The sequence below is a fragment of the Setaria viridis genome, chromosome 1, assembly GCF_005286985.2.
Source record: "Setaria viridis chromosome 1, Setaria_viridis_v4.0, whole genome shotgun sequence".
Classification (NCBI taxonomy): Eukaryota; Viridiplantae; Streptophyta; class Magnoliopsida; order Poales; family Poaceae; genus Setaria; species Setaria viridis.
The window spans coordinates 13,400,815-13,418,214 of NC_048263.2; the positions used below are offsets into that span (position 1 = coordinate 13,400,815).

General features: G+C 47.5%; 1 protein-coding gene across 1 annotated transcript; it reads right to left on the bottom strand.

The window, feature by feature from the left end:
- Nucleotides 1-4,633: 4,633 nt before the first annotated feature.
- On the bottom strand, nt 4,634-7,933 carry LOC117854149 (bidirectional sugar transporter SWEET4). The gene is made up of 4 exons (XM_034736450.2): nt 7,878-7,933; nt 7,283-7,661; nt 5,410-5,529; nt 4,634-4,845 (listed from the first exon to the last, which is right to left on the bottom strand). Exons 1-4 carry the CDS (start codon nt 7,931-7,933, stop codon nt 4,669-4,671), a joined length of 732 nt encoding a protein of 243 aa, XP_034592341.1. The 3' UTR covers nt 4,634-4,668.
- Nucleotides 7,934-17,400: the final 9,467 nt, after the last annotated feature.

Here is a 17,400-nt window from a genome sequence, read left to right on the forward strand (position 1 = left end):
CGCTACCCGACGATTCCTCCTCCGCCAACCCTGACCACGGCAGCGATAGCCCCTTTCCCCACCCTGTCAGAAGCCGCCCGACAATCTGTTGTTCCGTGCTCGCCCGCGGCTGCCTATCTTCTCACCTGTGCGCCCTCGATTCTAGCGCCGTTAACCCGGTCACTTCCATCAACTCTACCGCACGACGACGCCCGCCTCCACCAAATCTCAACCACCGGCATACCCGCTCCTGCGCCGCCCTGACGCCAGAGCCCAATGACCGCTGGCGTCATCCCCGAAGTCCTGCTCTACCGTCCTCGTCGCTCAATCGCCGCCCAGGCAGAGCACTCCATTGCTTCTTCCCCAGCCTTCGCGCCACTTCCCTTCTCACTCCCGCGCCGCTCCCCTTCTCACTCCCGCGCCGCTATAAAAGGGAATGCACGAGCCCCGCCGGAGTTCCCTCCGCCATTGCTGCCTTTCCGCCATTTCTCTTGCTCCCTGCTCGAGCTCCCAGCGCCACCCCACTAAGTTCCGGAGGAACTCTTCTCTCCGCTCAACTCCGTTTTCCCCAAGCCAGCCAGCCGCTTGCTCCTCCGTGCTGCGTAAGAGCTTACTTGTGATCCGCAAGAAGCACCGCCGCCGCCGGAGTACTGCCGGACCTAGCCGCTGTTCAAAGCCTTAGCCCCTCCGCCCAAGTCTGCTTCTTCCCGACCCCAAGCGTTCCTTGCAAGAAGAAGGTAAGCTGCTGACCCCTGGTCTGCCTCGTCCGATCCCTGGTCCGCCTCGTCCGACCCCTATCCGCTTCGCCCGGCCCCTCTTATCCACCCGACCCCGGTTCCGTCTCGCCCGACCCTGTCTTTTCCGCCGACCCTTCTCCGCCTTGCCCGAGGACTCGGCTGAATCTTTTTCTTCGAACCAAGGGTGTATGTGTAAAACTTGGGGACCCTTCAACGTTGAGTCTGAGGATCCCTAGCACACCAAACCCTCTAGTTTAAGGGTCAGATTATAAGTTCCTTTCTTCCGACCCTTACCTCTTGATCTCCACCGGCTCCCTTGAACCTTCCCACCCTCCTGCTTTTTGTTGCAAGTTTCTGGGCTCAGACTTGCAAGTGCTGCTGTTGAAATAACCGTCTATGCTAACTAATGCATTGCATTCGTGTAGAGCTGCGCCTCGCCGACGGCTTCTAGGAGCTGCACCCGGTGCCAGAAGACGACGGTGTAGCTGAGCTCCTGCCCTCTGAAGCCGAAGCCGCCCCAGAAGTCGAGCAGTTCTCTTCCTCCTTGCTCGAAGGCAAGCCCCGGTTGCATGAAAACCCTGTGTTGTTTTACCAGACTTGCGCATGCCTTCTTTAGCATGCTTGTGCATTTCCGTATAGGAGTTGTTTGGAACCCTAGATGCATGACTTAGCTCCCATGATCTGAACACTAGCGGTTGGATCGAGTAGATGCCTTGCTTAAATAGGAGACAGTAAAAGCCGAGTGATTCCCTGTCACTCGTGAGTTGTTGGAGTTGGATGTCTACCCTTCTGTTACAACTGTAAGGACGATGGACGGGGCAGGGTTTTGGGTAACTCTTTGGTGGTTGGTTGATCGCCCCGTCTATCTATGAAACTTGACTAAGGCCCGACAGTGGTGGTGTTCGTGATCAAGTGTTTGAAAGTACTAACCTCATACTTAGTATGGGATGAGGGAGCCTAGTACCGGATTGAACCTAGACGTGAGCGGTCACCCCATTGTTCTTGGAACGGAGTTTCCCCTACTGGATGTCGCACGTGGTGGCACGCATGGTCACAGAACGGCAGAGGCCGGGTCCGTGGAACCTTGCACCAAAGGAAATGGGCCCGACACGGGTTAGGGGATTGATGGGGAAGGCTGACAAAGGAAGCGACCTCGGTGGTGCGCGGATGTCATGAGGTTAGGTTCACCATGCATGGTTAAAGAACTCGAATCGATTCGTCTGCCTCTCACAGTTTGAGACTGCTTGATCGCTATGTCACCCTGAGTAAATGAGGAATCTGATGATGACATGGTTTTGTTGATATATACATACCTTGGTTGGTTCTATGATTGCTTAGAATAGGTTGCAAAACTTAGACCGGATAATGAACTTAGAACCAGAGCTAAAATTTGAAAATAGGGTTTTACTTAGTGCTTTTGGCAAACAAACCCCTCAGCCAAAGAGCCTTGCATGTCTAGAAGTGTGGAGTAGCTTTACTCCTGTCGGTTAAGTCTTGTTGAGCTTAGTAGCTCAGCCTTGTTGTGGCCTTTCTTTTCAGGTGAAGCCGCTGCTCTCGAGCCCTCCTCTGTTGGCACTTGGCCACCCCAGCTCCCTCCAGGTTGGACGGTCGAGTGGGATCCCTCCTCGAATTGCGAGGAGAGGGATCAGTGATGTCCCGGCTGGTCTCACCAGGGATGTCCAACCCCGACGTTTTGCTTCCGCTAGGGGTTTTTACCTTCTGTTGTTTTCCTCTTGGAAACCTTATAAAACTCTGATGTTTATTTCATAACTAAACTAATTGGTCAAGTTGTTAACTCGGTGGACTTGTTGTATTCACTGGAACCGCTCACCTTCGTGTGGGTTTGCTAAATGGTCCTGTTCAAGTGGTTAAATCGGAAGAAATCCGACGGCACTTCGTGTTGACTTCGCCTAGGCATGGGTGTCGCATGTTAGGCGACTTAACCCTGTCTAATCAAGTCAATCCGAAGTGGATCCGCCACAGTATGCGACCGTGGTGATTATCACAAGTTGGTGTGTCATGGAGTCCAAATCCAGCCTGCGTGAGTCCTTTTCCCTTTCGGTCTTCGTCCTGGTTCCTAACCAAAACAAGAGTGCACGCATCTCCATGGTCTAAATATGATGGACAAGAACTCAAGAGTGAACTTACTTGATGATTAAGTTGACGATCACAGGCGCGAGTAATAGGACCAGAAACTGGTACTTGTGTAGGCATGGATGTATCATTAGTGTTGATGTCCTCATCAAGGGACTCACCGGAGCTCCCGACGCCGGCAACTATAGGCCAGGGTTGGGGCTAAGGGGTGGCCGTGGAGGGAGAGGAGGTAATGCGGGGTGAGGAGGCAAGAGGGAGGGGCTATGTGAGCTCCCGGTCGAGCTCAGCTTGCAGATAAGGACAGGGGTGAGGAGATAAGGTTGTGTGGCAAGCCATGGCGGGCGGCGCTCTGGCGTTTTGCCATGTCACCCTGGCATGCGTGCAGAGGGGCAATGGAGGGACCTGGCGTGGGGTGTGCGGTTGAGGCGACGTGGGATGACGAGGTGACCCCAGGGCGCTGTTCGGAATAGTTGGGGATGGCCGGTGTAGGTGGATCAGGCCGGCGGTCGTCGCAGCCATGCCGTGGCGTCGCACGTCACCGGTACAGTGTGGTGCACGTGGTGCAGGTCAGGAGGTGTAGCTGGGGAAGGCGCATCCAGGCGGCGGCGGCGTTGCGTGCCATGGGGAGGAATGAGCGACGCGGGGAGGAAGAAGGGGAGAGGAAAAGAAGGATGACGATGGGCGGGCCAGCAGGAGGAGGTGAGCAGGCCGGGCTGACTGGGCCGGAGAAGGAGAAAGGGAGGTTGGTGCCCTGCTTAAAGAATAGGTGAGTTTAGCATTTATTTAAATAGGTTTTAGAATTAGTTTGAATTCAAATTTGAATTAGATTCAATTTTGAGGGGTGTTCAAGTGCTTTGGATTCTTTTCCTAATTCTAGAGCACTCAAATGCACAATCATATAAAGTTCATGCATAATGTGAACAGGTGTTAAAATGGTTTTAATTATTAGGGAGAAAAGAAGAAACTTTTAACAAGTCCTTATTTTTAAATGTTTTAAATTTTTGGTATATTACAGTAGCTTCGGAGGCCTGATCTTCCGGTGTATTCTGTACACATAGAATGTCGGAACAGGGAAAACAAAAAGTCTGCGTAATAGTAGACTGAGAGCTCGGGTGGCTAGTGTCTTACACGAGAAAGACAGAGGAGCGCCACTCTTATAGGCACCAGAAAACCTTTGGGCGTCCAGGTTCATTGCCATTATTCGGCTGCCATCAATTAGTTACTAGTAACCCTAGCTAAGCCCAGCCCACACATCACCATGTGCGTGGCAAGGTGATCGACCGCGCGCGTGTGGCATGCTGCTATCCCTCTCAACTTCTCAACAGGTGCAGCTTAGCTCCACCCCTCTCTCAACTTTTAAGATGGTTTTATTCCAAATATAACTACCACCATGTGCATGGGCCTTAGGAGTTAATTGACTAAATGATTAATAGGCCACCGAGGCCCATTTAATCTAACAAGACATACACAGAAGCATATACATACATCGTACATATGAATTCTTCTCTTTGTGCATCTCGATTTGTTCTGAATCTGTTCAACAGAAAAAAGATCACCTTTTGCCCCCGCCTAGTTGAAGAAAAAACCCCACTTAAGGGTCTGTTCGGTATTGGACCTAGGAACCAATCCAGCTTATCAAGATTATACAAATTAGTGAACCATTCCAACCGGGAATCGTTCCTGGGACCAATTCCAGAGTAACCGAACGAGCCCTAGAGGTGGAATTAGCTAAAATTCCCCACCCTCGCCCCACACCTAACAAAGCTAGTGACAACATATGACGACGCTTCATCGCTCTTGGGACGGACACAATAATATTCCATTACATAACGCCAGCTACGACTTGGTATCATCATCATCAGTAGTGACCGGCACCGGCATGGTTGTTTGCTTTGCCGTCGATGACGACCTCGGTCATGGCGACCTGATCGGCCTTGCGCTTCCGGGCCTCGATGATCTCCTGGATGGACTTGTAGTAGGTGGCTAACAGGATCAGCTGCGCCACCGCGAAGAGCGCACCCAACCCGTTGGGGATCTGCAGTGAACAAAAAGCCAATTCAGTACACAAAGGAGATTCTCTTCAGCTACTGCTTTGTTATTAGTCATTAATAATAGGTCTATTCTATTCCAAATACCGTAAGGTTAGGCCGATATCAAATCCACTAACCACTTGCTAATTAATGGATTACGTGTACAAGTAGAAGATCATGAGAAGTTAGTATCCAGTTACGGAATTGCTACTCGCATCACCGTCACGAAATCTCAAATCGCTAATTTGAGCTGGGCCTAATCAGCAATTAATGGCCACTATCGAGAGGGACCCCAGGCCAGATTTGGTGCCCCCGAAAGCGAATGCACTGTGTTCAATCAATCAATTCGGCCTGGACTTGGTGCGTTCGCGCATGTAGGCGTAGTGCTCACGGCTGGTGACCAAAGGGAGAAGCAAGCATGGTCATCACCATGTATGGCAAGGCAATTCTTCTTCAATGGACAAAAAGGGCATGCCAATTGCGACCGTGCATGCGAGGCGCATCTGGCTTGCATCCTCATACCTCAAGGGGTAGTATTAGTTGGCAACAAGGAATGATGAATAGCTTACGGTGATGTAGAGGTCGAAGCGGATGAGCGCGTAGGTAGTCCAGCAGATGCCGTTCCCCAGGGATGCCAGTGACAGGAACAGTGGCATGTACTCAACGCTCTTAGTCTGGATAACCATTTTCTGATTCATGCAAGATAAAAACACAGAGAAAATTAAGTAAACTTTAATATTGGGCATACAGCACAGGACTTTTACACTAGTTGGAAAAAAAACGTAACAAAGCTCAAATAAATAGAAAACCAGATCAACTAAATCAGAAAAAAGATCAGGTGTCATATAGCCACAAATAAATAAATAAACGCAAATATCTTCAATGAAAGAGCTGAATGTAAAAGTGAAAGAACCAAAGAAGTGAACAAAATAAAAGACCGTATAAGTACAGTACATGATCTGTTCAAACACGCATATAATTGACGAAACGAAAGGATCAGGCATGCCTGTGCACATATATTTTTATTCACCAACAAAGTAGGTCGACCGAAAGCTAAAATAATCGACTCTTCTTTTCATATGCTTATTCCCCACTAGTAAGAGAAACAACTTTCCACGCACCAACGTAAATCTCGAACGGTCTTGGATTTGTGACTAAAGAAGATTTAGTTTCGGGTCTAAATTTTGTAGTATCTCGGATTCCTTTCATTCTCAGTTGGTGGTTCCAACCGAGATAAAAGTAAAGCTTTTAGTCCCGGTTGAAACCACCAACAAAGATAAATAAGCACCGAACCTATTAGTCCCTGCCGGTGGCTCCAACAGATACTGGAAAAACCCCTTTTAGTCCCGGTTGGAGCCACCAACCGGAACTAAATATTTTCACCGCAGGCGGCCCTTCTTTCTCCACCTTATCTTCTCTCCTCCTCTCCCTTTCTCCCTTATATCCTCTCCTTTTCTCCCTTATCTCCACGCACAAGCATTATCTTCAGGCGGAGGGCGTGGTGCGGGCACGAGCGGCCGTGGCCGCGCGGCTGGCATAGGAGCGCACAGGCTGACGGGGCACGCGACGGCCAGGACCGCCTCCCGTGGCCAGCCTGCTAGGGGCGGCAGGCACCGGCGGCCGTGGCCAAGGCCATGGAGCGACGCGCGGCCTGGGGGCATGACGGCCAGTGCGGCCTAACATCCAGCGGGGGCGCGGCTCCCCGGGGGCTAGCTTCGGACTCGGCGGCGAGGGTGTAGGTCAGCGTGCCCGGCGGGGCGCAGGCGGCCCGGCATGATTTGTTTGTGAGTGAATAGTGATCCAATAATGCATGATTTGTTTGTGAATGATACGTTTGTGATTGTGCTGGTGAATCTTTTGCGTGTTGTGAATCAAATCAAACTCATGTATTGTGTATCAGATCTTGTGCGAATTGATTGGTTGTGTGTTATTACTTGTGTGATGAGCATATTTTTTCTTCAATTTGTGAAGTATCAATTGTTTCTCGCTCTTGATTTGATTATCTCTGTGGTGGAGTTGCAGCTCAAGGAGGTGGGTGGTCGAGGCGGAGCTACAGGGGATGCGGTGCGAGCAGGCAGGACGGAGGGCGGCCCACTTTTTTTTATTTTTTGAACTTTTTTAGTCCCGGATGAAATATCCAGGATTAAAGATGGGGATCTTTATCCTGAAAAAATAGTTTCGATTGGATTTTTGAGACCTACGTATCACTCCAACCGGAAGTAAAGTCTTAGTTTTCCACATGTGCCCGTAATCCAGTGCCCATAATCCCATCCCAACCGTAGTGAGCACTCGAAATTTTTAAAAGGAAAATATTAAATTTTGTGTGATGCCGACAGCCACACCAAATCTCACTAGCTTGTCACATGGCAGCTACTGTGTACCAATATACTACTATACTAGTATTATATTAATTAATTATTAACAAACTTCAATTATACGTGCTATGACGGAGAGCGGCGCGGCATACATGCCGGTGCCGAAGAGGACGCAGAGGATGCCGACGATCATGGACCTCCGCTCGTGGGTGTGCGCCAGGCTGAGCACGAGCGCCGCGACCGCGCTGATGAAGGCAACCTCGGCGGCGAGGAGGAGCAAGACCTTGCGGCGGGCGGCGCCGGTGGAGTAGAGGAGGAAGAGTGTGACGTAGGTGAGCTCGATGGCCATGCCGGTGCCGTTGATGGTGATGACGAGCATGCTGTGTGGGTGGACCAGCGGCAGGCCGTACAGCACCCACATCATGCAGTTGAGGAGCGTCGCCACGTACGGCACCGGCGAGTACTGCTCCACCGACCCTTTCTTCCAGATGCGGATGAACGTTGGCCTGTACGTATATAACGTGTATAAATGCGTATATGGTGTACGTTTGTACATACGTATGTATTAAGACTTATGTGCATTCGTGTTCAGTGATCAGTTCATCATTTAATATATTTGGAATAGTACAAGTTTTCTTATCCATATTTCAGGAAGGTTCGGCCTATTATTATTTCAAATTTGTTTTTCATGAACGAAATGAAGGGAAGGAACTGATTCTTACACTGGGGAGGGGAAGAGCACCAGGGCAGTCCCATTGCCTGCAAGATATATGGACATGGAAAGAAATCCAGAGGGTGAATATATAGCCCTTCCATGTGGTAATAAGAAAAACTTCCAAGTGAGTTTGAGCAAATTATAGTATATGAACAAGCATGGGAAGCAAAATGATTAGGGGTTTGGAAGATATCTGGCCTCCACAAGATAAATACTACATCGGTCTTTTGAAATATGACTTATGAGGACAACTAAATTGTTTAAAAATAAACCAATTTGCTTTTCCTAAACGTTATTGCAAGGAAAATGAGACCTAGCATAGTCCATTAATAATTTTGAGGATTATGGGGTAGCACTATCCTATAGAACTAATAAATTTTGCTAGTATACAAGGTTTTAGTTACACGCATTCTAGGTGATGTATATTGTGAAGAGGACAAGACAATGGAAGCCCTTAAAGCAACGAAATACATCATGTAAGAGAAACCCGAATAAAGGCACGTGAAGAAAGGCACTACGGGAAAGTTTAAAATTGCCGAGTGCCATGGGCACTCGGCGAAGGGCAGAAAACACTCGGCGAACCGTTTGCCGAGTGTAACACCCGACAAACAGCACATGGCAAAAATTCACTCGGCAAACACGGATTCGTCAAGTGTTTTGTGTCGGGCACTCGACAAAGTCTCGGCATCCAATTTTTGAAAAAAATAAAAAAAACATCCTGCCCCGCCGCCGCCACCACACCGGCCACCAGCTCCGCCAGCACCACCACCATCGGCCGCCACCACCGCCAGCACCACCACCACAGCACCACCTCCCATGCCGCCACCACCTCGCAGCCCTGCCAGCACCACTACCACCGGCCGCCACCACCGCCAGCTCCGCCAGCACCACCACCACAGCACCACCTCCCATGCCGCCACCACCGACCACCACCAGCACACCCCCACAGCCCCACGCTGCCGCGGATCTGGAGAGGCCCCCGGCGTCACCGGATCCGATGAGGGGAGGGCCGACATCGCCGGATCCGCCGGAGAGGGGGGGAGGGGCAGGGGTGCGCCGCCGCCAGGCCCCCTCCCCTCGATCCGCGGCCGCCGCCCGGATTTGACCTCCTCCGGGGCCCCCTCCCCTCGAGCCGCTCGGATCTTACCGGCGGCGGACGGAGGGAGGGAGGAGGCCCCGCCGCCCGGATCTGCCCGGCGGCGGAGGGAGGGAAGGAGGTGACCACCCCGGCCGACGGTGAGGGGCTGGGAGGGGGCACCGCCAGCCGGAGAGGGAGGGGATGGGGCGCCACCCGGCTGGGACAGGGAGGGCCTGAGGAGAGAGACGCGGCCCACCGGGAGGAGAGGGAGGGGGCGCCACCCGCCGGAGAGGTAGGGGAAAGGGCGCCGCTGGCCGAGGGAGGGAGGAGGCTGGCCGGAAGGGGAAGGGGAAAGGGGCGGCGCGTGGGGTGCGGCGCGTGAGGTGGGCCGCGCGCGGGCGTGTTGTGGTCGGCCGGATGGGGCGTGCGGGGGTAATTATGGCCGCGGGTGGGCCGAGTGCGGGGGGTGGGTTTTTTTTGGGGGGGGGGGGGCGGTTGCCGAGTGTTTTAGTATTGCACTCGGTGAAGCATTGTTTTGCCGCGTGCTTGCACCCGGCAAAGATTTTTTTTTCCTTTTCCCCTTCTTTTCTACAACGTTTTCTTCTATATTTATTTTGATAAACTCAACAATACCTCATCAAATTCACTCAACAATATGTATTTGATTGTTCCACTCGTATTATTCCATGATTTTATGTAGTTATAGTTCCAATTCAATTTATATCAATTAAAATTCTATAACTGCACTTAATAAGTTTAAATTATCAAATGGTTCCAAAAATTTACTAAAATTTCACATGAAATAATATATGTTCTCTTTTACCTATACAAAAAGTTTTGTAGGCAAACTAAAACTCGACCGTCACTTTGATTCCAAATCTTATCGAATCCTTCTCAACGCTACTATTCTTCTTTTGAGATGCTTTGGTTTGTAAACAACGTATGTGATGAAATATGCGAAACCTTCTCAATTTTTTACCACAACCTCCACATAAGATATCATCACATCATGACAAATCTCATGATTTTCAGACTTCGCTTGCTTTTTTTACAATTTAAAAATCATTCGGCCACACGTTCGTGGTCGTGTTTCTTGAACAAGTTATTCGAAATTTTTGTTGATTTCATGGGTAAGGCCTCAAATTGGTCTAAATAACATGAATATCATTTTTCTACTTTTTTTATTCTATAATTTGAATCACTTGTAGTTCAAATTTAACTTATACCAAAAATTCCCTTCAAATGCAATTAATTAATTAAATATAGCGAACAAATCCAAAAATATACCAAATTTTAATATGAAGTACCACATGTTGTATGTGGGGAGTAGAAAAAATTTGAAGGTGAGAAGAGGAAAAAAACTTATTGTTTTACCGAGTGTCAAAAAAAACACTCGGCAAACCCCCCCTTTGCCAAGTGTCTTTTTTGACACTCGGCAAAGCCACCTCTTTGCCGAGTGTTTTTTTTGACACTCGGCAAAGAGGGGGGTTTGCCAAGTGTATTTTTTGACACTCGGCAAAGCCCCAATTTGCCGAGTATTTTTTCTTTGCCAAGTGTTTTTAGCTTGGAACTCGGCAAAGAGCTTGTTTGCCGAGTGATCGAAAAAAAACACTCGACAAAGAAAAAACACTCGGCAATTTTAAGCTTTCCCGTAGTGAGGGAGCAAAACCATAAAGATTCTTCACCGTCGCATATCACCAGATCATCATGTGATTAATTACTATTCACACTGGATCATCCTTTGTTGCATTCTAAAGTTTCAGAGATGAATTTTACCGAAAGTCCAGAAGATTGTTCAAAGTTGCATATCACTAGATCATCCTGCGATGCACCCAGCAGCTAGTTTCTTTTAACAACCTTACATGGAAGTGAACATGTCCAATATCCTAAAAGATCATCAAGTAGCTCAAAAAATCATAGAAAAGAAGCCTGGACAAATTAACCACGAGAAATTGAGTAGAATCATGAAAATTTCTAACCGTCGCATATCATCTATTCATCCTGTGATGCACCAGTGTTCACAGTCAAAATTGGCAGATCAGACCTGTCCAAACCGGTCTCACAAACCGGTCAGACCAGTTTGGGCAAAGTTCCCAAAATGCAAATGGGACTTCACCATTGTGTAGCTCTCGTTGAGTAGATAAAGATGCATATGTAGAACGTCCGATTTGGAGTTTGGATGAGAGAGTTATGACCTCGGGAAAATCACCACCCAGGGAAATGGGTCAAACCGGTTTGCCAGGGCAATCAAGCCGGTTCAGTCTATGTAATCCTTCACGTTCGGATGTAGCGTAGAGACGTTGGCCCTAGGCGTCTGGCTTATTCAGGGTATGCCAGTGCTTGAAGTAAGTATCTTAACTGAGAGATCGACCTTTAACTTATCAAGTGCTATCCTTAGGAATCCTCTCTACCCTTCGCCTACCATAGGTTGGTTGTCCTTGGATACTAGAGTCGTAGGATACACACACTTTCCCTTAGATTCGATACCTTTCGAATACTCTAAGGTGAAAATATAATGGTATCCGTGCGCTTGCAGATTTATTCGCAATCATTAATTATACCAACAAGCTTTCTGGCGCCATTGCCGGGGAACGGTTGCTGTTTATCTATGAACCTAGCGGATTTATTTGAACGCTTTCTTTATTTTCTTTTCTTTATTTCTACCTTTACCCCTACTATCCATAGAAGGTTATCCTCATACATACCTTTCGAGCCTCAGTGGTGAGTCTTTAGAGCCATCCTTTCTAGAACTCAATTCCTCATCCGGCTATGAGATTCATCCCTCACTCATAGAGCTAGTTTAGGAAAATTCCTTCTAGGGGTTAAGCTATGAGAACCCCTACCATCACCTACAAGATTTTGAGCACTTGTGTTCTTGCCAGAGTATATCCAGCTTGAGGCAAGACGCTCTCAAGAGGAAGCTTTTCCCATTTTCCCTTTCAGGGAGAGCGAGAAAATGGTACCTTCGCCTAGAGGAGAGTGTGATTGATAATTGGGAAGAGCTAAGGGCTAACTTTTGCTTCTCCCATCACTTCTTTGCGAGTTATGGTCCTTTGCTTCAAGTAGTGAGAGGAGGAATCGCTAGGCACAGCATGGGCTAATTTCTCTACTCTTACACAGATTTGCCCAGTCTTATCTATACCCAACCACGTGTTGCTACAACAATTTTGGTTAGGATTATCAATAGATGCTTGCCTGTAGCTTGACGCCCTCTCCGAAGGCTCGTTCTTGCTTAAGGATCCGACAGAAGGGAAGGAGGTCTTGGATCATATCTGAGAAACCACTCCCCCGGTCAATCTGCATAATGATGCCCCCTCAAGAGGAGAATGCGTTGAGCAACCGAGGACTACCATTAGTAGAGTTCGAGCTTTCATCTCGACTATATATAAACTTTTGCTGAAGATATCTCTCTTGTGTTGGAGGTATGCCCTAGAGGCAATCATAGAGATGATGATATTCCATTTGTATCCATGATTTATATTGTGTTCCTTAAATATCCATTAAAGGCTACTTGAATTGATTTGCAATTATGTGAATTGTATGTGAAACTCTTTACTTGTATGGTTATTCTAAAGTTGTCCCTAGTCAGAGATCATGTGAGGACACACATGAATATTAGACTAGCACATGTATTAGTTGATGACTATGTTTCACAAATTATGGACATGGAGATGTTGAACTAATAATGTGGGCACATGTGGAGACATGTGCTAGGACTGACCCAACACGAGAAGTAGTTCTCTCTTTACACAACATATACGCTTTGTCCTTAGACTTGAGATTGTCGCATGTACTCAAGATGTGGATCGACTTACTTAGGGGCTATCAAACGCTACGCCGTAACAGGGTAGTTATAAAGGTAGCTTTCGGGTTTGTCAAGAAGCATGCTATGAAACATGGTCAATCAAGATGGGATTTGCCCCTCTCTGATTGAGAGTGATATCTCTGGGGCCCTCGAGTGATCGGATCCAAAATGCATGGCCATGCTACGTACGGTTAAGAGTTAACCTACAAAGGGATTCCGAATCACAGGATCGAGAAAGAGCGGTCGGCTTGAAGCTAGACCAAATATCGTGAGGCAAAGGGAATAGGATGTACATAATGTGATGACGGTTCGTCTGATATGATCTTCATGTGCGTATAGGAGTTGGCACGTCTTGCTAGAGGCCGCTACCGACTATTGGGCCGAGTAGGAGTACTCAGGCCATGTCTATACGTATCCGAACCCATAGGGTCACACACTTAAGGGGCTGGAAGCCCAATTCGGATGTGATCCGAGTTGGATTAGGTTTAGAAGTACTAATGCGCCTCGGACCTAGAGGCCCGTTAGGAACCTCTATAAATAGAGGGGTGGGGGCGCCCTAGGGTTCACACCTTTTTGGCGAAACACATCTAATGCGCCTCCCACGCCCTCGCCAGTGGCAACTCGCGGACCTAGCAGTCCGGCTTGCGACGCTTCCTCCCTGCACGTGTGGATACCTTGGAGGTGTTGCGCCTACAGCACTTGGACGAGCCACCAACGAGCTACGATGAGCTGCCGACGAGCCACGACGAGCCGCGGCACGAGGGCGATCTTGCTGCACGTCAACGAGCTGCTGAGGAGCTACTGGACATCGACGTGATCGACGACGTACGACTACGCTGATCGACTTCGCTGCATCGACGCGAATCTACATCTTCCGCATTATTGCGTTGAGTGGTAATCCCGTGATCCCTATACGACAGTTTTCCTGGTTTACGCGGTAGAAAATTTTGATTTCCGCTAGTGTAGCCTACCTCGTATCCCTACAGTGGTATCAGAGCTGTAGCTATTTAGTTTTGGATTCGGGATGTGTGCATATGGAGATATGCGAGTTTTCAGTTTGATCTATGTCCTGGTTTTGTGTTCTTGCTGCAATGGTAGTGTAACGACATACTCCTACCGGTCAGGTTTCCGCCATCGGAGTTAAGTGATACATGTAATTCCAGTTGCAGTGAGCAAAGATCAATGTGATTGGTCGAATCGAAATCCAGGTTCATACGCCAGGCGCATGAGATGTGCAATAGTAGATTGGATCTACTACCGGGTCGGGATTTTGCCATGTGCGTGTGCTTCGGTAAATCAGCCGTAAATTTTCGATACGATCTCGGATCGGGACGAATTTTATATGAAAATTGATCTACAGTAAAAAGTTACACATAAAATTCAACAGCTTTGCTGTTTTCGCTGAAATTAGATTTCCTAAATTCGGCTTGGAAGATGGAGTTTTGGGTCTCCGAAGTTTGGAACGTTAGGACGCTTAACTCTGTTTTGCAGGATGAATGTATCTTGTGATCAGTATGGCCCCTTTGTGTATGTGATGCATGTGTGTAACTCATTCGTGACCTGCGTGTCGCGCGTACGGCAACACGGCTGGAGCCATATGTGTTGTCACTTTAATGTATGTAATGGTCTGCGTACCAATCTGTGATGATCCAAGCAACTATGTAATCTTCATTACTAGCTTCTTCCCTAGCTATTAGGCATAATAGCATGTTCTAGTTCTTGGAGGACTCATCACCAGGAGGATGGCGCACATGGAACATGGAGATGGAGATCACCATGGTGAACATGTTCTGTGGAGATGGAGATCACCATAAGAAAACGGGCCATACTATGTTACAACTGTGTGAATGCTATTCTGTTTATATTTTACTTTCTGCATGCTGTGATGTTAGAAGTAGAACAATCCCTCACAAAGTTTAAGTTAGTATGCCCTTCCAACTAAAAGTTGCACTGTCCCATGTCTTGTACAATTAATGGTGGGTCTATGAAATTAGGGTGCCACTAGTTTTCCTTGACTAGATGGGTTTGTGTCGGACACTTACACGCATAAGGGTTGGTTTGCTTAACAAGGTTATCTTAAAAGTTAAGGATCTTGGGGCATAAAGGTTGGGTGCCGAGACATAGAGATGTCACCCAACAACAGGAGTCATATGTGATATGATTAGCAAAAAGTTGCTTACCGATCTACCTTGTTTGCTAGCGGTGATGCTAAAGCTCACTAGTAGACTTGTTAGTTGTGCATCCTGAATCACTAAGTATCAATAGAGGGATATTGATTTTAGTGGGAGTAGATTCTGTTAAAATAGTTTAATGTGATTTGCTCTATCATGGATACGTTTGTCTTAGTGTATTTTGCATTACTTTTGTTGTAGATTAAATGGCACCTAGCAGCACTACACTGTTTGCTTTGCGTTCGGTCCTTGAGAAGGACAAGTTGAATGGAACAAACTACTCGGATTGGATCTGTAACCTGAGAATTGTTCTCAGGGCTGAGAAAAAGGAAGATGTTCTAGACAACCCACTACCAGAAGAACCTGCTGATGATGCACCTGCTGCTGTTAAGAATGCTTACAAGAAAGCATGTGATGCTAACCTCGAAGTAAGCTGCCTTATGCTTGCTTGCATGGAACCCGAGCTGCAGATGCAGTTCAAAATAAACCATGAGGCGCACGATATGATCGTGGCGCTTAGAGACATGTTCCAAACATAGGCCAGGACTGAAAGGTTCAATGTGTCTAAGGCCCTTGTGGAGAGCAAGCTAGCAGAAGGCGCAGCAGTAGGACCACACATAATCAAGATGGTTGGTTACACTCAACGTTTGGAGAAGCTGGGCTTCCCACTGGGCCAAGAGTTGGCCACTGATTTCATTCTTTCGTCTCTTCCGCCTAGCTATGGGAACTTCATCTCGAACTACCATATGCATGGGACGGAGAAGGGTCTGAATGAGTTGTGTGGCATGCTTAAAACAACAGAGGCTAACATCAAGAAAAGCGCTAGTAGCAGCCATATGATGGCTATACAGAACAAGCCTAGCTTTAAGAAGAAGGGCAATTCTTGGAAGAAGAAGGGCAAGGCTGGAACGTCCAAGCCAAACCCAGCGCCCAAGGTTAAAGCTGGACCTGGACCTACTCCAGACAAAGAGTGCTTTTACTGTCATGAACTTGGTCACTGGAAGAAAAATTGCAAGCAGTACTTAGCTTCGTTGAAGAATGGCGGAAGTAAGAGTACTTCCACCTCAGGTACGCTTCTTATTAATGTTATAGACAACATATTTCTCGCTGATACAATTATTAATTCTTGGGTATTTGATACCGGATCGGTTGCTCATATTTTCAATTCGATGCAGGGAATGATAAGAAGTAGAAGCGTGGAAAAAGGAGAAGTTGATTTCCGCGTGGGCAATAATGCAAGAGTTGCTGCGTTGACCGTCGGGACGATGCAACTCCACCTCCCGTCAGGATTTATTATGGAATTGAATAATTGTTATTTCGTTCCTAGTTTAAGTCGAAACAGTTTGTCTCCTTCATGCTTGATGAAGGATGGTTATTCATTTGCGAGTGAAAACAATGGTTGTGTGATCTCTAAGAATGATATGTTTATAGCTTTTGCACCCATTGTGAATGGATTGTTTGTTTTAAATCTTGATGGTTCACCTGTCTGTAACGTAAGTGCTAAAAGGCCTCGGCCTAATGATTTGAGTCCTACCTACTTGTGGCATTGTCGTTTGGGTCATATAAGTGAAAAACGCATGAAGAAGCTCCATTCTGATGGACTTCTAACTTCGTTTGATTTTGAATCATACGAGACATGTGAGGCTTGCTTGCTAGGCAAGATGACCAAGACGCCTTTCACAGGATTTCCTGAGAGAGCAGTAGACTTGTTGGAACTCGTACATAGCGATGTATGCGGACCAATGAGCACGATGGCTAGAGGAGGATTCCAATACTTCATAACTTTCACTGATGATTTTAGTAGATATGGCTATGTCTACTTGATGAGGCACAAGTCTGAAACCTTTGAAAAGTTCCAAAAATTTCAGAATGAAGTTGAAAATCAGCGTGGCAAGAAAATTAAGGCCTTACGATCTGATCGTGGAGGTGAGTATTTGAGCCACGAGTTTAGCAATCATCTAAAGAGTTGCGGAATTGTTCTACAACTTACGCCGCCTGGAACACCTCAGAGAAACAAAGTATCCGAGCGACGTAATCGAACTTTGTTAGACATGGTTCGATCAATGATGAGCCAGTTAGACCTACCGTTGTCATTTTGGGGATACGCTCTAGAAACAGCAGCTTTCACACTTAATAGGGTACCATCTAAATCCGTAGTTAAGACACCATATGAGATGTGGACTGGAAAGGTTCCCAGTTTGTCTTTTCTAAAGATTTGGGGATGTGAAGTGTTTGTCAAGCGACTTCAGTCGGATAAGATCACACCCAAGTCGGATAAGTGCATTTTCATGGGATATCCAAAGGAAACTTTGGGGTATTATTTCTACAACCGGTCAGAGGGCAAAGTGTTTGTCGCTCGGAACGGGGTTTTCCTAGAGAAAGAGTTTCTCAAAGTAGAAAAGAGTGGAAAGACAGTGCATCTTGAAGAACTTCAAGATGAGCCGATCGGGCAATGATCAATGAGTGATGCTAACGT

What these genes read in the sequence shown, in the direction of transcription:
- LOC117854149 (XM_034736450.2), bottom strand. Translation starts at nt 7,933, where the DNA reads ATGTCCATATATCTTGCAGGCAATGGGACTGCCCTGGTGCTCTTCCCC. An exon ending in GTGCTCTTCCCCTCCCCAGT is followed by an intron (nt 7,662 to 7,877) that starts GTAAGAATCAGT and finishes ATATACGTACAG; the next exon opens with GCCAACGTTCATCCGCATCT. An exon ending in GCTTCGACCTCTACATCACC is followed by an intron (nt 4,846 to 5,409) that starts GTAAGCTATTCA and finishes TGTTCACTGCAG; the next exon opens with ATCCCCAACGGGTTGGGTGC.